This window comes from Rhagoletis zephyria, unplaced genomic scaffold, assembly GCF_001687245.7.
Source record: "Rhagoletis zephyria isolate East Lansing unplaced genomic scaffold, Rhagoletis_zephyria_1.1 Rzeph_scaffold_00618, whole genome shotgun sequence".
NCBI classification, from domain to species: Eukaryota; Metazoa; Arthropoda; class Insecta; order Diptera; family Tephritidae; genus Rhagoletis; species Rhagoletis zephyria.
The window spans coordinates 122,932-145,073 of record NW_016157702.1 but is presented as its reverse complement, the minus strand read 5'-3'; the positions used below and the strand labels follow the sequence as shown (position 1 = coordinate 145,073).

Below are 22,142 nucleotides of genomic sequence, written 5' to 3'. Positions count from 1 at the left end.
TAGTTAAATACAAGCACATTTTGCTCATTTAGCAAAAGACTGTCATAAGTAAAAAAAATAAATAAATTTAAGGAGACTCGCTAAAAGCTTTCAATTCGTTCCCAAAATGCAGTAAAACGACGAGTTCGACGAGTTACGCGGAAACTCTACTAGATTTTAGCTAATTCTGCATTATTAGATCAAAAGTTTTGTTTTTTGAGTTATGACAGTCTTTTAGTAAATTTGTGTTATGTACATATATATGTATGTACGAGTGGTGGGAAGTATCGACTACTTTTGAGCATTAAGTTCTTTGATATCGACACTTTTAAGGGTCGGGTATTTTTGAGAGTACTGAGTACTTTCTTTAAAACTCGACGTGTCGGTAACATATCAATACTTAGAGTAGGAATCTCATAAGCTGGCAGCATTTATTCAAATTAATATATTAATCCCAAACTATATCGAATTAATTGCTTACTGTACTGGGTACAAGTATTGTACTTGAAAATTATAGTATGTACATTGGCTTGTTTGCACACTCTTGATCCAGAAGTCAGCTTAGAGAGGTGTAGGTTCTGGTAAGATTAATAATTTCTTTCCGAGAAGGTTTAATTCGCTGAAAACCATTTCCTCTGGGTTTATGCAGTGCCGCACTAACTAAAGAAGAAATTTTGTAACTTATGAGAGTTGACAGAATCGCTTGGACGACCATTATTTCGGCGTCTAAATCACCAAATTCGCAGCGCATATATGTATGTATGTATGTACATTAGGTCGTACCACCTTACAAGCAAGCAAAAAAGTTCGCCGTACGCCCCTGAGACTAAATTATTTTTAGAAGGCATTTTCCAACATTTTTCTTTTGTCGAACGTGGGGATCGACTTTTTACATTTTTCGATTGCACCTACATACATTCGGCAATTAAAAATATTCTTTAAAATAGTTCTACTAGAATAATCAAAATAATTACTGAGCAAAAGTTGAATTATTTTTGGTGAGCTTTTAATTTACGGGCACTAGAGTGGTACGTTAGGTTGAAAAGAAGCTGAATATACAAAAATCCGTAACGAACTAAAAATCCAAAATTCACTTTTTGATTGATTATGATGCATTTCATCGAATCATAAGTGCCCACATCGTTTTATGAAATAAAAAAGTTTAGTTTGTTGTGGCTTTTTTGCATTTCAGCGACGATGTGAGTCACGCGCATTCCGTACTATACTAACGATATGTAGATATCTATCATACATACTTTAAGATCCGACTGTAAGTGCCGAAGATATAGCGAAAAATTTAAAAAAAAAATATATTTCCCCTCAGCAAAAATAAATCGAAATTGCATTGCAAAAATACTTTAGACTCAGGGATGTAAGGCGAACTTTTTTCCGGTACGGTCTATTGTACATACATAAATACCAAACACAAGTATTAATGAGTAATTTTATGCATCACTTCGTGTGCAAAGCTGATTAAAAATTATTTCCAAAAAAGAAATTGGGAATAAACACATTTGCAAAAGCAAATTAATCAAAACCAAAAAACTAATGTTGCATTGAAGTAATACGAGTATGTATTAATGTTAACCGTAAAGAGAGATAAGTACAAACAATTTCGGAAATAAATTTTTTACATAAAAATTATAAGATCACGAGCATTTTTTTGTTTAGTAGATGCATTAAAAATGTCAAGTGAAGCAAATTCCCTATCCACCTAGTCTTTCTATCGCAAAGCGCTTCCGATGTACATATCTATAATATAGATATATATTATATGTATATAATACGCGAAGGGATTTTTGGCACCTGTGTAATAATTGAATATAAATTTTTTAATAAGCAATGCCATTATAAACGCACCGTGCGTTTGATTTTCCAAAATGAGGTGTCAAATTAAAACTCTTGGATTGCAGATATGCAATAAGGTTTTACTTTTTTGAAAAGAGTTGCTACCTTTTAAAAAATTATATTCAAATTACCTAAAAAAAGAATTATTACAAAATGGGTATCACTAGAAATGGTTTTGTACATCTTTGTTACTTGACTTAACTTTAGGAGAGTTGCCGCCTGTTAAAAAAATAAATTCAATTTGAATTAAGGAAATAAGTTAGGAGAAATATGTTTCAACATATGGGTGCATAACGAAGATAGCCGTTTGAAAATATTTTGAAGAGGGTTGCCACCTGCTCGCAATTTCGAATTTTGTTAACTTATCCACAAGTTGTATGAAATGTTAAAATAATGTCAAACGAAAGAATGTTAAGAAAACTTAATTTTGAACACAAAAAATATGTTGGGGTATTGGAAAAATTAAATTCAAATTATTAAATAAGTTAAATGAATTATTAAAATATGGGCATCAATCGAATGGGGGTTGAAAAATCTTTATTTTTGAACTATATTTAATTAAAATATGTAGACGAAGAATATTTAAGAATATCTTAGCGCGAAACTACTTTTCAAGAGGGCTGCCACCTGCTTAAGAAGTCGAATTTAACTATATCTATATATATAATACACGAAAGGACTTCTTGTCCAAGTCATCAGATCTGAACCGTTCGTTCGATTTTCAAAAATTAGGTGTGAAATTAAAGGGCTTGGTTGCAGATGTGCAATGAGGTTTTACTTTTTGAAAGAATTAGATTGAAATTATTTCAAAAACTAAATCGTTTATTAAAAAATAGGTATCAATCAAAGTGGTTATTGAAACATTGTTTCGTAACTTAACTGTGAGAGTGTTGCCCCTGTTTATGAAATCAAATTAAATTTTAAACAGGGAAATTACATAGGTTATTTTAAATTGTTCCCCCACAGGGGTCCAGACGAGAGCGTTTTAAAAAGGTTGTAATTTGAAAATGTTTTGAAAAGGGTTGCCACCTGCTTTAAAAGCCGAATTTAGTTAAAAGCATGTTATATGCAGTATTAAAATATGGGTGTTAGACGAAAGAGTTCTAATAAATCTTCAGTTTAAACATTAAAATTTTGTTTGATGGTTTGAAGAGAGCAGCCAGCTGTAGAAAATTTTAAATTCAAATTAATTATTAAGTTAAATAAATTACTAAAAGAGGTGATTTAATTGTTCATGGGTTTGAGAAGTATTTATATCTGAACTGTTTAAGAGAGTTGCCAGGTGATAAAAAATTCAATTTAATTCATCAGTTAATTGAATTATGTATCAAAGTATCAGACGGAAGAGCTTTAAAAATATTTCAGTTTGTAAATACTTCGCAGAGGGTTGCCACCTGTATGAAAAGTCTAACTGATTTAGCTTTTACCCAATTTTAATGAAATATTAAAATATGTGTGGCAAAGGAAAGAGTTTTAATAACACTTTAGTTTGTTAGGGTTGCCATCTAATCGATGTATTTTTTTTTAGCGATAAAGTTCGGTAATTGTGTTATCAGCCGTCTCTGTGAAAGCAATTGGCCCCCTCGGAGCCGCGATTTCACGCCCTTAGACTTTTTTGCGCCATGCCGTGAAGGACCGATATTATGCGAACAATCTGTTAACGATTCAGGCTCTTTAGGCGTATGTCGGTTAATAGGATGCGCTACTGCAACGACAGTCACTATGTAATGGGAATATTTGTTCTTGCGAATAAACCCATAATATACCGAAAAATTAGTTTGAGTTAATTTTTATAAATAAATAATTATTTTTGTTATGGTCATCAGATCTTTTATGTTAAGGTCTTCAGATCAGTACCGTCATTCTAAGTGTGCATTAAGGTTTAATTTTTTTGAAATTACGACTTTTTTTAGAGGTACAGGGTAGTTTGAATTTTGAGGACTCGACTGGAGGCTCAGGTTCATCTTTTCCACTGGTTTCAGTGCCATTACCATTCCAGAAAGGTGTAGTTGTTCTCTTAATGATTTATATAAGTACGCTCTGCACATCCGTGAAGATGAAATTACATCTGCGTGTGTACTTAATTTTGAATTTCCCCCACGACAAAACTAGATTGCCCAATAAAATAGAAAAATTGTTCAATCTACATATGTACATACATATGTGCATTCCCACATGATGATTTCATTGTAATTCAAAGTATTCACAAGTGTCTACTTTACAACTTTTTAAACTAAATCTCGCTACTAAAAAGCTAAAAACCAAATTTACACAAGTAGGTGGGATTGGGTGCATTGGATTGGGACGTGTACGCATTACATCGCACCTACGAGCTGTATTACTTGAATGATACTCGTATGCACATATCTATGTTGTGCAATTCTAAGGCTTCTTACTTTTACACTATTTGCGCAAACACAAATATCTGCCTCGTTCAAAGGGTCGTGTCAGAGGTTTACTCTATTTTTGTTTAAGCGGCAATTCCAACGGATTTTCTTTCATCTCTCACTCCCCAAGTCATCCAGCCTTCAACAAGTGCAACCAATATTCCTTCATTTCTTTTCTCCCACAATTTGCCCAAAGCAATAAAGTACCAACAGGTGAATCATTAAATCAGATTTGCACCGATTTGCCGCGAACACAACACGCACACAAGCAATAGCCTACTTAAGGGCGCACCAATAAACAATGCACCACCTCTGCAACGGCACGATGTGTGTGAATGTAGAAATACATATATGTACCCCAGCAGGAAAACTTCAAAATAATAAAAAAAAATCTTTCCCGCTCATAATAAAAATATTATTTTGTTCAGTGTTTGGCCTAGCTCTTTTCACAACAAAAGTGGCGGGCATGCAGATTTATGCAACCTCTTAGCAGCAAATTGATTTTATAAGAAGCTATTTCATGGCATAAGTACACTCTTGCCATTGTCCTATGAGAAGAGCCATATGATTTGAATTCTATATTTATTGCTGACCATTTCATTCAAAGACATACCACATTTAGCAAGGAATGTGCATTTTTTATGTGTCAGTTCAAAGTTTTACGCGCTTCCCGATTGCCATAGAAGATGAAGACTTGTTTAATCTCTGGAGGTCTTTAAGCAAGATTCCGTGTTGCCTCCTGGATGGTCAACATCTTCTCTGGATGTATGTAAATAGTACACTGCAGTGTTCAGGGAGTCGAAACAATTTCTCTGGCCGCGGTTTAGCTAAGAAAAGTCCTCCTCCTTTCCTCTACTTTTTCAATTTATAATTAGCTTTTAGATCTTTATCTGAAGAGGCATACCTACTAAACTCCTGTAAGGTAAGAGGGAAGCCCTTTGGTGGAACTTTCTGATCTGAGTGCGTCAAGCAGACGTCTTTTAAATAGAATATTCGACTGGGAACTTTATACAGCTGGGCAGTGAATTTGCAAGTCCGAAATTATAAGTGTCAAAGATGCTTTAATGGGGGATATTCCGCGAAAGCATATGTGAGCGTCGCAAATGCTACAGATTTTCATGCATTCTCAAAAGGAACCCCGCTACTTTTGGTTATCTAAGAGACGAGGCAAAAACCTGGACTAGAATCATTGAACAGTTACTAAAGCTTTCACTTGAAGGTATTTTCATTGTAATCAATCCTTAGGCATAAATTCCGTCGACGTAAGGTACGAGGATAATCGTCGCCTGCCATGAGCGATAACTATTCAAAACCCTGGCACCAGGCGAAATTATTCATGTACAGTTGAAAAAGACGTATATCAGGCTCCCATCTATGTAATTTTTGTGAGAAGTGGATGCATCCCAAGAAATTAGAAAGTCGTCAGTGCTGCGTTTTCTCGAAGGCCGGAAAAAGCTCTGATGTTTTGGAGATTGATTTACCTACGCATAGGAAACAGTATTCCACGAGATGGCCTATCTAAAGCTGAGCATGTTACAATACAATTGTGAAATAATTAGACGAAGTCTGCACTAATGAGGAACTTTCTGCGAAATCGAATGGCGGAGCCAATAGTTAAATCCCTAGATAAGTTCGGTGGAGAAACAATTCAAATCTGCAACTTTCTAGGGCCATATTGGGGCTGTCGAGTGATTATATATGCAGTCGACACAGTTACAGCGCGTAAAACGGGATGCCTTCATTGGTATAAGTAAGTGGTTCATTGGGGACCACTTCTAATCGACGCTAGCAGAAAAAATTGCCGCACCACATACTATAATTCAGATGAATCGAAGCTTGATGGAAGGTTTGGTGCGGGAGTCTTCTCTCACGAGCTTTCCATCATCCCGACGGATTAGGGCGGCCAAAGGAGTTCCTTATGCTTGCACAGCCACAGCTGACGCATGGGGGGAGGGTTCTAACAGTCACTCTGATCGCATTTGATCCTTACTGCCGTAGTTGCCTGGAGGATGGTGATGTGGAACGACCTCAGCGCTCTCTATTGCGCTATTTCCAACCCTGGTAAACTATCTGGGATGAGGGATATTAGCCGTCTTCGCAATTTCGTGATTTCATCGACTGTGTCGTGGTTACCGTTCAAAATCACATGGTAACATAAAATACATCGTCTACCTAATATGTCCAAGTATGTCCCCAACTGGGAAAACCATCCAATCTAACCTTTGAAACTCTGACCATTCCATCTAAAGAAAAGTAAGTAGTAAAACAGGGAAGACCCTTATACGTATTAAAAATAATAATAATAATATTTTGGCGCTAACACTTTTTCTAAGTGTTTGGGCGAGCTTCTCTTCCAATTTGTGGTGTGCGTCTTGATGTTGTTACATGGTAAATGGATTTATGAAGCTTTTTCATGGCAGAATTACATTTGAAGGTTTGTCTGTGCCTGCTGAGGGACGCCACTAGTTAATATAAAACATTTTGACCAGGGATCGAAACTTGATCCTTAGCATTGTTCCAGAACAGAAAATTTTAAGAACATTCCTACTGGGATTGTAACCAGCGCTTACATATGTATATATGTATTAAGCTTAAATGTCTAACTGCGGTGTTTTACGCGAAAGCGTGCCAAGTGAATATTTTTCCTTCCTTCCGCGTTTCGTTAACTGCAAGCATTTTTTTTTTGCATTCCCCTTTGTTGTATAGGCGTCACCTTTGACACCTTTTTCAACGCAGAATGCTGATTTTTTCGCAAGCAGATTTACCTATTTACAAGTGAACATGCATTCATAAGACTTTATGTATATTTATATGTGTATATGAGTTAACATAAAATATTCATACATATGTACTTGTACATACATACATACGTTCATGCGTACTAGGGTATTTGATAAGTTTGCTTTTTCCAAAATTGGGTACGGTTTATTTAGTAGTAGTAGTGCGTTTAATTTTCATTTTTCTATGTCCCTATTTCCATGATCTTCCATCCATCAGCACTATCTTTGTAGCGTATTGCAAACTTCCTCCTCAAATTTATGATAGATATAACCTTAAACACCAAACACGAACTAGAAACAAAAAAAAACACATTTTTTCGAAACACCACGCTATTGTATAAATTTTATTGTTGGGTATCTATTTACATAATATGCGAAGAGTTGCCACCTGTTGAAAATTATTTAATAATCAATGCCATCAAATCTGCACCGTTCGTTCGATTTTCCAAAATGAGGCGTCAAAGTCTTTTACTTAATGTGCGGATGTTCAATACGGTTTTACTTATTCGAAAAGAGTTGCCACCAGTTTAGAAATTAGGCTCAAATTATTTAATAAGTTAAATCAATTGTTCGAATATGGGTATCAACCGAAATGGTTTTGAAAAGGCTTTGTATCTTAACTACGTGTACGAGGGTTGCCACATGTTTAAAAAATCTAATTCAATTTAAATTAAAGGAATTTCGTATGTAAATACGGTATCACTATATGGGTGTGAGATAAAAGAGGTTTAAGAAGGTAGTAGTTTGGAAATATTTTGAAAAGGGTTGCCATATATTTGAGAAGTCGAATTATATTATTTTGTGCCCAAGTTATATGAAATATTAAAAATGTATGTCAAATGAAAGAGTTTTATGAAAAATTTAATTTGACAATATTTAGAATATTTTTGATGTGTTTGATGGTTGCCCCAGTTTAAAAGGTTAAGTTAAAATTATTTAATAAATTAAATGATTTACTAAACGATGGTTATCTATGGAAATTCGTTCAAAATCCTTCGTTTCAGAACTATATTTAGGAGGGTTGCCACGTGTTCAAAAAAATAAATTTCAACTTAATTCATCAGTTACTTGAAATATTTATAACAATCAAAATACGAAAAAAATTTTTGGAAATTTTGGTTCGAAAAGAAAATTTAAGAGGGTGGCCACTTAAAAAATCCGATTCAACTTAATTCATCAGCTAATTGAAATATATATAGAAATGCCAGACGATAAAAAGATTTTAGTTTGAAAATACTTTTAAAAGGGGTTACCACCTGTTTGAAAAGTCGAACTGGTTTACTTATACACAAGCTACATAAATGAAATATCGAAATATTAGTGTCGAATGAAATAGTTTTAAGAAAATTTTAGGCAGATAATGTTTCTAATTAGGGTTGCGATCTATTTTCTTGAAGGTCATCACATCTGCAACATTATTTCAAATTTCCAAAATGAGAAGTCAAATTTAAGAACTCGGATTCTACATAGATATGCAATAACGTTTTATTTTTTGGAGTTAGAACTTTTTGGAGATACAGGGAGATTTGAAATTTGATGAAATGAAAACCGACACCATGCGGGACCTATCATCACTCAGAAATGGTTTAGATGAATCAGTAACAATATTTATTGAGGTTTTTGAATAGGGTTTCACCTATTTAAAGAATTGAATTCAATTTTGGCGTTTTGACGCCATGCGGGTTTACTAGTTAATATTTTATTTCAATAGTGTTATTGAGCTGTATTTCTTCCCGCTGAATCCGAGTCGAAATTTCCACATTGGTCCAAATTTATATATAAGCCCTACTATTCAGCCAATCTGCCAATTTTTACTTTGGGTACACACTCAGTTTAAAAAAATCAAGTACATAGACTACCGCGTGCGAAAGCCCATTTTGAAAACACTATCTCCGTCAACCTTATATCTACATACATATGTACATTAATTTGCAAGCAAATATCAGCAAGTAGTGCGTGCAAAGGGACAAGTATGAACATATGTATATGGATTGCTAAAATCACACCAACTATTTGCTTTGAAGACTATACAATTTCATACTAAATGAGCCGCTTCACACATTTCGCTAAATGCTTGACCTAGTTGAAGGCGCATTGATGTTGTCACACGAAGAGAACGACCAGAAGTTTTACCCCGTCATCGAAAGGGAGATAGCTTTTTTATGAGAAGCCATTTCATGGCAAAAATACACACGGAGGTTTGTCTTTGCCTGCGGAAGGCCACCACTTTGAGAAACCAACTTTTTTCGATGTTTGCTGAACGAGAGATCTAACCCTGGGTCTTACCGAGTCGTAAGTATCTACTCACCACTAACTCCTTGTCTACAACGGCCGCAGTAATTTACTAACTGATGAAATATTAAACAGCAAATCTTTATCCAATTCGTAGACTCCACGAACTGGTTTAAGGAGTAGAGGTTTTAAATCCACGTGTTATTAAATTTAGACACACATACCGTCACCTAGGTACTTAAAAGATTGTCGTATATCTTAATTGTTTTAGTATTATTAACTCAATTTATACTAAATTGACGATCGAATTTTTTTTAAGATTTCGGAAACTAAGGGAGATATCTAAAAACTGATAAAACCAATCGAAAGACCTTATTTTAAAATATATAACGGCACCTATTACTAAAAATCGTCAAAATGGCGCTTACGACAACCTTTTATCCATTCGGCGATACGTCAACCGAATTTAAAAACACAACGTATGTGAGCTTCTTCATATATTTTTATGTGCTTCAATATATATTAGGGACGTTAATCCCGGGATCCCGGACTTTTTTAAGTCTTTTTAATATTTTTTTTATATATTTCTAGCTACATACACATAACACTGCTCAAAGCCATGGGCCATTGCGATTTTAGATTTCTCGCTGACGTCAGGATTTTTTAAAAGGATTTTGAAAATTGAATAATATGAGTAACTCAGAAAATGATTTAAAAAATTTAGTGCAATGTACTTAGTATGGGTATCAAATTAAAGAGAATATTCTGTAGAGAAAAAACTGATTAAATTTTTTGGTGCATAAGGTATTGAAGATGTCCTTAAAAATTTTATCCTTGAATATCCTTGAAATTTTGCAATATTTATTTTGAAAAAATTATATGTTAAGGACTAATAATAACTCGACAACGTCCTCGAATATGGTCCCTCTAACTTTATTAGCTTTAAAAAAATAAAATTAATTAAAAGTGCATTTCCATACCTCTTCGACCCTGTCAATCAAAAAAATTTTAATTTTTTTAAATCCCACAGAATTTTCTCTTTCATTTGGTATCCATTTTTATTCTACATTACACTGAACTTTTTAGAATTTATCATATCTTTGAAATTATAAAGTTCAAATAAAAAAAAATTTTAAAACTAAAAACGCAGTTTTACTATTTTTGACCCATAGCGCCCTGAGTATATTGATTGCTTGGTGTATTTTGAAATTTTTTTGTTTCAAACTATTTCAACCATTTTACTCAGAATTTTTAGAAAAATTTTAGGTACGCAATTTTACAAGTATAGCCCATTAAATAACAGGAGGATAAAGTGCAAGTTTCAAGTGACTAAAAGTAACGTTGATTTTTTATATTTTTTTTTGCTGGCGGTGTCACGCATTTTCTTCCATACAAAGAATGTTCGACATTTTATTTATATGGGAAAAAATGCCCAGCATCGTTTAAAAAATCCCGAAAAATCCACGGTATTTTGTAACTGCATGAAACTTGCATTTTATTCTACTTTAATTTAATGGGCTATAAAACTGTGTACCTCAAATTTTTCTGAAAATTTTTAGTAAAAAGTTTGAAACTTTGGCAAATTTTTTTTTTTGCATTTTTATAATTTTTGTACACATTTTGAAATGCGCATTTAAATGCAGTTAATTATATATAAAATGAGGTAGACATTTATAAAAAAATATTAAATAAAAAAAAGAAATATAGACTTAACTGGTCGAAATAAGGCGTTTCTTTTATTTCTGCTACTAGTATTATGATCTTCCTTCAGCCACACGAAAAAATTAACATCCCTAATATGTATACTTTAAAGTGAAATTAGTGGAGAACGTAAACCTGGTCGCACGTAAACCCGAATCAGCTGGCAGGATCTATCTTACCAGAGCTCCATGTAAATGAAAACTCAACAACGCAGACTAATAATCTTCGGCATCTACATTTCCAAGTCAATTAAAAAAAAAATATATATATAGGAAAATACCAAATAAATCATAAAATCATAAATATCTTCATCTATATATTCCATGACACTTAAACAATTGATTAGAGTTAAAAAAGAAACTCGTGCTTTAATAGGTTCAGCGGAAAAGGCAACTATTTGAACTGATTAGTCGGTATCGCGCCAGCCAGTTTCCCTGCAGGGAAAGCTACTAGTTGTGAACTAGAATTCTACCAGTTTGCGTTTCAGCTCAACTAGTTCACGTTCTATCCTTTTTCAATGTTAGCGACTGGTATTTTTAACATTGCGATGTCCTACGAGATGTCAATTGTCAGGCTATGCATCAGCATCTACTAGTAGAAATACTAGTGGCACCATACCAGTTGATGAGATAGTCTGCCAATTCATCCCCCATGAAAAGCATTAGTATGCCTTTTTGCTCGCGGCGCTCCAACAGTCGCAATGGCCGACAAAGCAAAGCACTCGCGTGGTATTCCTGAGGTACCAGGTTCAAGCCCTGGCGCAGGGAAAATTTTTTTATTTTATTTTTTTTTTTGATAATATTTCTTTTATTTATATTTTTTATTTAGGGTTTTTTTGTTATTCTTAAATTTAATTAAAAAAAATATATATTTTTTTTATATTTGTTTCTTTTTTTTGCAATGCAACTAGAGTTTTAAGTCTGTTATTTATATTTAAATTGAAATAATTATTCCTACTTACATTGATCTAACTTTAAAAATCTTAACCACCTCCAAGCGGCCTCGAACCTGCGATCCCAGAACCAGAACCAGTAGTCTGCACGTGACGTCACAGCCGACATTTGTGAGAAAAGCAATTAATGACGTTTTATTTTAGGCTTTGGCAATTCAAAGGCAGATGTCGCTGAACGCTTAAGTTCTTCGAAAATGTCGAACTGGTAGGCACATACTAGTTTATGAACTAGTATTTTTTCTAACTGGTTTGGGTTTTCACTGCAGGATTTTTATCAACTGACACCATGACTTTTTTCAAACTACCGCCATATACATAGTCGAAACACTGTGCGAGCTACAACTATATAGGAATTATGCGCTGTTGAGTAAGCGCTCTGCTAAGATATACACGAAATTACGTGCCAGCCGGTTTACGTTCTCCACTAATTACACCTTTAAACCTGCATGTGCTTGTGAGCCGCGCCCGTAATAATGAAAGCGGCTAACGTATGCATTTGCTATAGAACTTAACTTTGAAAAACAAAATGCCTTCAGATGCAGACCTTTATTGTATGTAAGTATGCATATGCATGAGGTTTATGCAATAACTTTCAGTTCAGTGCTTTATTGAATAACATTTTTTTTTTCAAAATTTAGTCTCATATCTACCGTTCAGAGACGCGTGCACAATCAAACACCATGTCGAACTTGATCGCCAGTGTGTACAATTTTCTAACCGCGCCAGGCACCTTGTACGGTATGTAACCGATAGCTTATACATATTTATGTACATCCTTTTAAGCCCAGATTTCAATTCATCTTCCTTTTAGGTAATCGCTTTCTGCCTTTCCATGGCGCCCTACTGCCATATCTACTTGCCGATATTTTGTATGTGCTGCTGGTGTTCAAGATCGGTCCGTGGTACATGAAAAATCGTCCGCCATACAAGCTTCAAACTGTGATGCGATACTATAATATAGGACAAATCATTTACAATGCATATTGCTCCTACGTGGTAAGATTTAGTTATACATTTTTTATAGTTTCCGAAAACGAATAGCACCAAAATTGACTGTTTGTTGGCACTTTTCATCACATAGGGCTTTTACTTGTATGTTTATAAACGTCCAACGCCCATCACGTGTATAACCATATTACCCACAAATCATCCCCTCAAGGACATCGAAGGCATCATTGGCGCGCTCTATGTTGTTAATAAATTTACAGATTACTTTGATACAATAGTTTTTGTACTCCGCAAGAGTTACAAACAAATCACCTTCCTGCATGTTTATCATCACATCATGATGACAACTTTGAGTTTGCTGTTTATAAGGTATACTGGCGGTGGTGGGCATGCATCCATGGTTGGTATTCTGAACACCTGCGTCCATGTATTCATGTATACATACTACCTGATGAGTGCGACGAGACCGGAAATGAAGAAATCACTTTGGTGGAAAAAATATGTGACCAGACTGCAGCTTGTACAATTCGTCCTGATACTCGTACATCAGGTGTGGCCATTGGTGATTCAACGGGATTGCGAGTATCCAAAGTTGCTTTGCTTGTGTACGAGCCTGCAAGCCATCCTGATGCTTTATTTATTTGGTAGTTTTTACATTAAAACATATATACGAAGACCTGAAGAGAAAGTACGCTAAATTAGTTTTAAATTTATTGCATTTAATTTGTTACGAGTACTACTTGCATAAAATCAAAAAAAAAGTCATAGAAATCGTTTACCTGAATACTCCTTAGGAACGGACAAACAGAAAAATGTGTATATTTAAAATTAAATAAAAGATGATTTTACTTTCAAAGTATTACCAGAAAAGTCAAGAAACAATTTGATTTTCAAACCGATGAATAACACAGAGTGCATAATGCTGGGCAGCTACAGCACAAAACAAAAATTATAAAAATTATAAAAATTCGACAAATTTTCAAACTATTTTCAGAATATTGTGGCATGCAGTTTTGTAGCTCATTCAATTATTGTATAATAAAAAACAAGTTTCAATTGGCTACAAAGTACCATTGATTTTTAGGAATTTTTTCGCTAATGGGTTCACGCATTTTTTCCCATACAAAGTGTGCTCCACAATTTTTTTATATGGAAGAGAATGCCTAGCATCGTTCAACAAAAAAATTTCAAAAATCAACAGTAATTTCTAGCCGTTTGAAGCTTGCACTTTATTATACTAAAATTGAATGGGGTACAAAACTGCATACTAAAATTTTTCTGCAAATTCTGAATAAAAAGTTTAAAAGTTTGGTGGAACTTTGTCGAATTTTTGTAATTTTTGTAATAAGTTTGAAAAGGGGATTTATATGGTGTTTGTTGTATAAGTAGCCAGGCTTTTATAAAAAAATATTAAACATAAAATAAACCAAATTAAGGCGAGTCTATTATTTCTGCCGCCAGTGTACATAGAAATGGGTTTGTAAAACGGGGCGTGGCACATCCCATAGGCTTGGAAATTTTTATCAGCTATAACTTCAAAACCATAAGACACATGAAATTGAAATTTAGTATGCAGACATATCTACGGTAGGTGCTTTTAGTAATATATATGTATTTGAGTTTGGAAAAAAGGGCGTTGGAGATGTTTAGATTAAAGTATATATAAATGAGTTTGTAAAAGGTGGATGAATATGTATTCATCTATTATATCACTTTGATATTTAAAACTGTGTTTTTTGTTGAACCTGACAGTCTTTAGGCCATTTCGAAATGGAAAGATTAAATCGTTTCTTTGATCCCGCGATGCTGTCAAACGAGAAATGTTCATTCATAATGAATAAAAATTCAGCTATTCTAAGACAGCTAAGGGAATAGGCAGCTAAGGGAAATGTACGGTAGTAGACTTATTGTAATTTTAAAATTCTATCGTTACCTTAATCCACCTTATATGAATAATGAAACAAGCTTTGTAGTACAGATGTTTTTGATGACAAATATATCGAGCCCTAACCGCCAAAATAACGTAAGCGACATTTTTTTTCAAAAATTTTCTTTTTGATGCAGAAATGTATCTCGATGCTCTAGTAATATTTCTGCATCAAAACCAAAATTTTGATAAATATGTCGCTGACGTTATTTTGGCGGTTAGGGCTCGATATAGTAGTTGAAGCACGATAAAGCTAAAAGTATGATTTATAAGGATGTCTAAATTTAAACAAAAATATTTTTTTTTCTTTAATTTTTGCTGAACTGTATATTTGTACTACTGTTTTATATATTTTGATTTGTTTACCCCGAACGATGTCGGGTGCTCTGCTAGTGTACATGTCGTCGATGTTTTTGCAAAACTGCCCATCGACCAATTGCAAAACCGCATACGGCAATCAAATTTTACAGGAGAAAGAAAAAACGGTTTTTCTTTGAAGGCATTGCTTTGATAGGCGGCATTTTCTCTAGCTATTATTTTACAAATCTGTTGTTTTAATAACGATTTTAAGATCTCGACGCCTGTAGTTCAGGGTTACCAAATATCATTTTTGCCACAACGGCGATTTAGGCGGTTTTGCAAAAACATCGACGATATGTATAACGGCAATCGTCGAACCAGGCATCGAACTGGGCCCTAGCGAGTGGTTGGACAGAACTTCGACCTACGGCGGCGGGCGAATATAGTTCAATAAACCTGCATATATGTATGTACGTACACATCGATTGTTCTCTGAAATAACGCCACAACTCAAAATTTCATGTTTTTGAGCAATATAGCGGATTGGGTTAATAAATAGCCATATATTTTTCTGCGTACTTGTTACTAATCCGACAGGTGGCGAAATTGTGTTATTTTTCAGAAAATCGAAGTAGGCAACCTTTACTACTTGACAGTGGCACATGTCTCACATTTATTATGAAAACTAAAGTTCGGACCGATTCCAATTTTTTTTCAGGTAGGTACCGATGTCGATGCCGAATAATCGGCTTATGGGGAATGAATCGGCCGATGTCGATGCCGATTTCATAAAAAATTACCAATAAATGTATTAATTCATAAAATCAGTTAATTTAACGGGGTTAACGAAACAAAATAAAAGAAATAATTGAATTATTTGGCTTGTTATGAACATTACATACACATGTATGTACATTAGACTGCATCACCAAAAAAAAAGTTGCGGTTTGTCCGCCAGAATTACAAAATTCATTATATTTTAAGAAAAATATTAAGATTTAAGCGAGCTGGAACGATTTGAAAATTTAGTTTTTTATGAATAAAAATAAAATTGTTTCTTAAAGAAGTTTTTGAAAAAAGCCCGCTCAGATGACTAGACGGATTAGGCTTAAAAAATCTGCATAAAAATATTTAAAAATCTTTTCAACGGAATCGTAATAATGAGTCTTTTGATGCTGTTTTTTTATTTTTTTCAAAGATTGATTTACGAAAAACGTAAATAGTATTTTCCCACTATATTTATGTGCAAAAAAAGTCATTCGTGTCCCAATTTTTTTTTTGCGTCAAATACCAACACTTCTTAATTCAACTTTGAATAATGTTCGCTCATCCTACCTTTCTCTTTCATCCTTCGAATGAGTTTAGTAGCAAAGAAATAAATAGGGTGAGAAAATATCTTTCCAATGATATCTCACAAGTCTAAATCGGAAGAGTTTAGGTTCAGTTATTCAAGTTTTTCTTATACCAATCTTTGAAAAAAGTTAAAAAACAGCATTAAAAATCTCATCATTACGATTCCGTTCAAATTTTTTTTTTAATTTTTTTTTTAATATTTTTATGCAAATTTTTTAAGCTTAAACCGTTTTGTCATTTGAGGGGATTTTTTCAAAAAAATTCTTTAAGAAACTAATTTTATTCATAAAAAACTCCATTTTTGGAGGTATTTTCAAATCCGTCCAGCTCACTTAAATCTTAATATTTTTATGAAATATTTTGGTGGACGTCTTAAAATATAATAGATTTTATAATTCCAATGGAAAACCAGTACCAACTTTTTATTTTTTTTTGTATGAGGAGTGATGCAGTGTAATGTACATACAGACGTATGTACGTGTAAAAATATATGTACATATATCACATTTATGTACATTACATTAAAAAAATTTTAATATGTTACTAAGCAAGAAATTTTTAGGAACATAAAATTTCATTTCGTTTTGTACTAAAATACACTATTTTCCACTCATTGCAAAAGAACTTATATGCCAGGTATATATATACATATGTACATACATATAGTGGTCCAGAAAATAAAACAATTGCAATATTTTGACCAGTTTGGGCATTTGGAATTTGTTTTTTTGCTTATTTACTGTTCATTATTTTCTTTATAAAAGTCTAGCTAGTATACAACAAACACCATCTTGCCGATTTTGAATAGAAACTCCCTGGGAGTTTTCTCTCTTCTCCCTTTCCTCCTATTATGAATAAAAATTCACTGAGGATTTTTTATATTAAATGGCGGAGTTGAGCTGTCAAAAAATTCGAAGTTCGAATTCCCGCCTCCAAAATTTTTGGGCAAAATGCTACCCCCTGCGAGTTAATTATTGGAGGATTTCTTTCTCGGGAGAAACAAATTCCCGGAGAACAAACTCCCCGCTAGGTAAAGGCTGCATATAAATTCAGATTTCAAACTTTGTACAAAAATTAGAAAAATTCTGCTTATTTTCACCAAAATTTGAAACTGTTTAATCAGAATTTTGGTATGCAGTTTTGTAGACCATTTAATTTTAGTATAATGCAGTGCAAGTTTCCAGCTGCTATAAAATCACGTTAATTTTTGGCAATTTTTTTTCTGCTGGCAGTGTTCTCCATATAAAAGAAAATTTTCGAACATACTTTTGTATGAAAAAAACGTGAAACACATTCAACAAAAAAAAATTAATTTTTGTGAGCTGTCTGCAAATGTTTTTTGATGTTAGCTGTCGCTTCACCTGAACATATGAAAAGAAATTCCAAAGAATCGGCAAAGAAGCGGTAAAAAAAGGCCGATGCCGATGCTGAATCGGTCGGACTCTAGTGAAAATCGTCGATAGGTTAGAAATGCTTTTACAGAATGACTGCAAATAATCCACAGTAATTACGTACGGCCCTACTGAAAAACATGAAATTTGGAGTTGCCTCGTTATTGCAGAGGACCATCGATATGTGCAATACATTTACATAATTGAACCTTTGTACTACAAATTTATTAATTGACGTTCTAACAATTAAACAAGTTTATTCGAAAAAATATTTTTTTTTTTTGCGGAAAAACGGAATAAATTTAGACCGACATTTGAACTGCATTAAAAATCAACGAACAAATATTAACAATCTCATACAAAGTAGGCATAAAATGTTGCGCGCCAGTAAACTTACAAGCGGAAGTGTGAACCAGTACTGTCTGGGAACTCATTCAGTAAACATTTGACTAGTTGGAGGCCGGCAAAATGTCCAATCTTTTGCAATATACCTACGACTTGCTCACAAGTCCCAGTCCCAGCAAAGATGGTAGGACTATTAAATATACATACATATATATGTATCCTTTATACCTAAATACTTTTGTTTATACATTATGAAATGATTGATTTAATTTCACATTTCAATTTTTTCAAAGGCTATGAATATTTACCCTACCATGGCGCCCTCTGGGTAGGCATACTCATCGAAGTTTTCTACATGGCATTTGTCTTCAAAATTGGACCGTGGCTTATGAGGAATCGAGAGCCGTTTAACTTGACGACGGTGCTGGCATATTACAATATAATACAGATAGTTTTCAATTCCTTTATGGGACTTTTAGTAAGTGTATAGTTTACTAAGTATGTATATTTATGACTACGAAATCATAAAAAATATGTACCTAAATCGGAGCAAACGCCCATTTTAACATCGCTGCGATTTCACACTTTCAGGGTATATACTTGTATATTTACAAATATGTTGTACCCATTAGTTGTATGACAGTTCTGCCATGGGAACATCCACTCAAGTGGATGGAGCTTATAACCGGCTACTGTTATTTCACCAATAAGTATCTCGATCTCTTCGATACAATATGCTTTGTGCTACGAAAAAGTTACAAACAAGTGACTTTCCTCCATGTTTACCATCATGTAATGATGACCGGGACAGCAATCGTTTATATGAGGAATATTGGTGCTGGTGGACATGCCGTCGGTACAGGCATCATGAACTCAATTGTGCATGTGATAATGTATGGCTATTACTTTGTGAGTGCCACCAGGCCGCATTTGAAAAATTCACTATGGTGGAAAAGGTATATTACACAAATCCAATTGGTGCAATTCATTTTGGCATTCATACATAATATGTGGCCACTGGTAATTGCTCCTGAGTGCAGTGCTCCGAAAATCTTTTGTGTCTTCTCTGTGATACAAGCCATAATAATGATATACCTATTTGGTAGTTTCTATAAGAAAGCCTACTTGGATGTGAGAAAAAAAGTTGAAACGAGCAATAAGTTGAAATGAACCGTCGTGGTACCTGGGAGTCAACTACAACAAATTACTTTTATTAACACTTTAGTTAGCATGCCTCCGCTCTACAGATGTATGTAAGTAATTGTTTTTGTATAAGCAAGTGAAAATGGTAATCTAATATAGGAGATTCTACAATGTAGACAATATAAATATACAGTACAAATGCACAAAAAAGTGTAAAAATCTATATCTGGAAATATACAATCTATATATACATACATATACTACACGAAGACATTTTTTTGTTCAGGATAAAAGATCTTCACCGTTCGCTCGGTTTTCAAAAATGGCATGTCAAATTAAAGCTGGTTAAAACTGGTTTATTTTTTTGAAAAGAGTTGCCACCTGTTGAACAATTAAATTGAAATTATCCGCACCGTTCGTTCGATTTTCCAAAATGAGGTGTGTCAAATTAAATGGCTTGGACTGTATGTACAATAAGGCTTTACTTGTTTGAAAAGAGTTGCCACCTTTTAAAAAATTATATTCCAATTGTTAAAAAAATAAATCAATAATTACTAAATGGGTATCAACCGAAATCGTTTTCAAAAACCTTTGTTTCCTAGCTGAACTATAGGAGGGTTGCCACCTGTTTAAATAATCATATTAGGTAAGAAAAATATGTACCACCATATGGATACCAAACGAAAGGAGTTTCAGAAAGTAGTAGTTAGAAAATATTTCAAAGATGTTTACAAAAATCGCATTTTTTTTAAATAAAAAGTGATTAGTTTTTTGATTTGGCCGTTTTAAAAAGTTATATATAAAATGCTTTAAAAATATTTCTTTCCAAAAATTCACATCAGATAAAAGTGTTGAAAAATTGTATCAACGAAATCAAATTAATGAGTTTTGAGGTATTTTAAATCGCTCAAGCTCACGTAAATCTTAAATTTTTTTTCCAAATATTTTGAGGAAAGTCTTAGATTCTATAATTTCGGTGGAAAATCTCAAATGTTTTCTAGTAACGCACTCTAATGTACATACATAAATTCGACGCACAAAAAGAGAGACAAAATCAAATATTTCGAGAGCGAGGAGAGATACCGAAATAAATGTAACGGTAATTTAAATCTTTTGAGACGATGATTCAGAAAAAGTAGTCTCGTTGCCATTGGCTAAACATGCCGGCAAACGGTTAAAGATTGAATATTTCCTTGAATACTTTATTTATTTAATGGAAAATAAATTGAATAAGTAGGTTAAAAATATAACATATTTTATAAATTATAAGAAAAAAAACCATATTCATTTATAATATTTTTTAAGTACAGGATGAGGGTTAATACGACCTTAAAAATATTGGTTTTAAAGTTTTATTTCTTTTTTTAACCTCAAAGCGGTGAATTCTTTTAAAAGTTTTAAATACATACATATTTTGGTCATTCTTGCGTCAGCAGATCCATTTCCATGGTCTGAAGAACCGAAAAACACATTTAACTAATTTTTTAAATTTATTGCTTGCTATTTCTAGACAAAAAATAGAAAATTCAAAAATGAATTTTTGAAGATCGGGTTTGAGGTCAATGTAATTTTTCATGCCTTAAAATGAACAGCAAAATCAAAATTATTTGTCTTTTTTGGCCCAAGAAAAGCTTGTAATGAACTTTTGAAAAAAATCTAAATGCTTTTTTCTGTGCTTGCGACCATGCAAATGGATTCATTCAAGCAAGAACAGCCTAAATATGCATGTATTTAAAACTTTTTAATTTCATACAGGTTTCAGTTTAAAAAAAGAAAGATATTTAAAACCATCTATTTTTGAAGGTCATTTTAAATAAAAAAGGAGAAATTATTTTAATTCTAATTTTCTTACACTTGCTTAACGAATTACTTAAGATGAACTTTTGATTTATGTTATTTCATTGTGTTTCTATTTGCCGCTTTTGTGTGTAAACAAAAATTCTATCAGCTGTTCGTCTAACTTGCAACTTTGTACCATAATTTTGCTGCCGTATATTTCTTACTGGAGACTTTAAACGAACATTCCTAATTTCGGTACCTCTTCTCGTTTTCGAGATATTTGAGTTTGTCCTTTTTTTCAAAATTGAACATAGTGCATCGCGTCTATGTACATTAGGGTGTATCATCAAAAAAAAATTGCGGGTTTTCCACCGGAATTATAAAATTTATTATATACATATGTACATGTGTTGGTTTTTTCATGTCCTACATATATGGATTTGTTAGGATTTAGAAATGTTTGATCGAAGTCTACAAAAATTATAATTAATAATAACATCTCGAGTTATATTTTTTTTACTGCAAATAAAAATACTTCCACGAGTATTATTTTTCGCTCTAAAATTTTGTAAATTGATATATTTTAATCAAAAATAATCATTGTTTTGTGAGTTTTTTTTTGTCAGAAAAATAGCAATATAATAATGACTATATGTGTTTCGAGTTTTATTTTTTATTTTTATTTTATTTTATTTTTTTTTTTGAAAATGCAACTCATTTTTTTATCGTTATTTTATCGCTTAGGGCGTGTGTGAATCGGTAACAAAGTTCTTTGGGCAAAGCTGTTGAATAATATTTTTACTATGGTGAGACAGTTTGGCCAATCTGCTGTGTGAAATTAAATCTTTTTTAACAGCAGTAAATTTTTGATAACCGCAGATTTATGCGGAATAAAATATTACAAATTAAAGTGAAATTAATATTTTAAGAAAACATCTAACATCGTTGATTGCAATTCATCAATTGAATTTCTATGCATTTGTCAAAAATTACACTAGCCTCATGAGCTACTGAAATTTTATTCACCTCATAGTTGTCAGAAATTTGATCACCGCGAACTTTGTTACCGCTCTTAGA

The 22,142-nt window shown here is 33.2% G+C and overlaps 2 protein-coding genes across 2 annotated transcripts; both read left to right on the top strand.

Annotated features, from left to right (window-relative positions):
* The first annotated feature begins 12,534 nt into the window (after positions 1 to 12,534).
* LOC108360739 (elongation of very long chain fatty acids protein AAEL008004-like) lies at positions 12,535 to 13,524 on the top strand. The gene is made up of 3 exons (XM_017613158.1): positions 12,535 to 12,617; positions 12,691 to 12,875; positions 12,961 to 13,524. The coding sequence occupies exons 1-3, from the start codon at positions 12,560 to 12,562 to the stop codon at positions 13,522 to 13,524; spliced, it is 807 nt and encodes a 268-aa protein (XP_017468647.1). The 5' UTR covers positions 12,535 to 12,559.
* A 4,671-nt stretch (positions 13,525 to 18,195) lies between these two features.
* LOC108360735 (elongation of very long chain fatty acids protein AAEL008004-like) lies at positions 18,196 to 19,540 on the top strand. Its single transcript, XM_017613156.1, has 3 exons — positions 18,196 to 18,327; positions 18,437 to 18,621; positions 18,735 to 19,540. The coding sequence occupies exons 1-3, from the start codon at positions 18,267 to 18,269 to the stop codon at positions 19,311 to 19,313; spliced, it is 825 nt and encodes a 274-aa protein (XP_017468645.1). The 5' UTR covers positions 18,196 to 18,266; the 3' UTR covers positions 19,314 to 19,540.
* Positions 19,541 to 22,142: the final 2,602 nt, after the last annotated feature.

What these genes read in the sequence shown, in the direction of transcription:
- LOC108360739 (XM_017613158.1), top strand. Translation starts at nt 12,560, where the DNA reads ATGTCGAACTTGATCGCCAGTGTGTACAATTTTCTAACCGCGCCAGGC. An exon ending in CGCGCCAGGCACCTTGTACG is followed by an intron (nt 12,618 to 12,690) that starts GTATGTAACCGA and finishes TCTTCCTTTTAG; the next exon opens with GTAATCGCTTTCTGCCTTTC. An exon ending in ATGCATATTGCTCCTACGTG is followed by an intron (nt 12,876 to 12,960) that starts GTAAGATTTAGT and finishes TTCATCACATAG; the next exon opens with GGCTTTTACTTGTATGTTTA.
- LOC108360735 (XM_017613156.1), top strand. Translation starts at nt 18,267, where the DNA reads ATGTCCAATCTTTTGCAATATACCTACGACTTGCTCACAAGTCCCAGT. An exon ending in TCCCAGTCCCAGCAAAGATG is followed by an intron (nt 18,328 to 18,436) that starts GTAGGACTATTA and finishes ATTTTTTCAAAG; the next exon opens with GCTATGAATATTTACCCTAC. An exon ending in ATTCCTTTATGGGACTTTTA is followed by an intron (nt 18,622 to 18,734) that starts GTAAGTGTATAG and finishes TCACACTTTCAG; the next exon opens with GGTATATACTTGTATATTTA.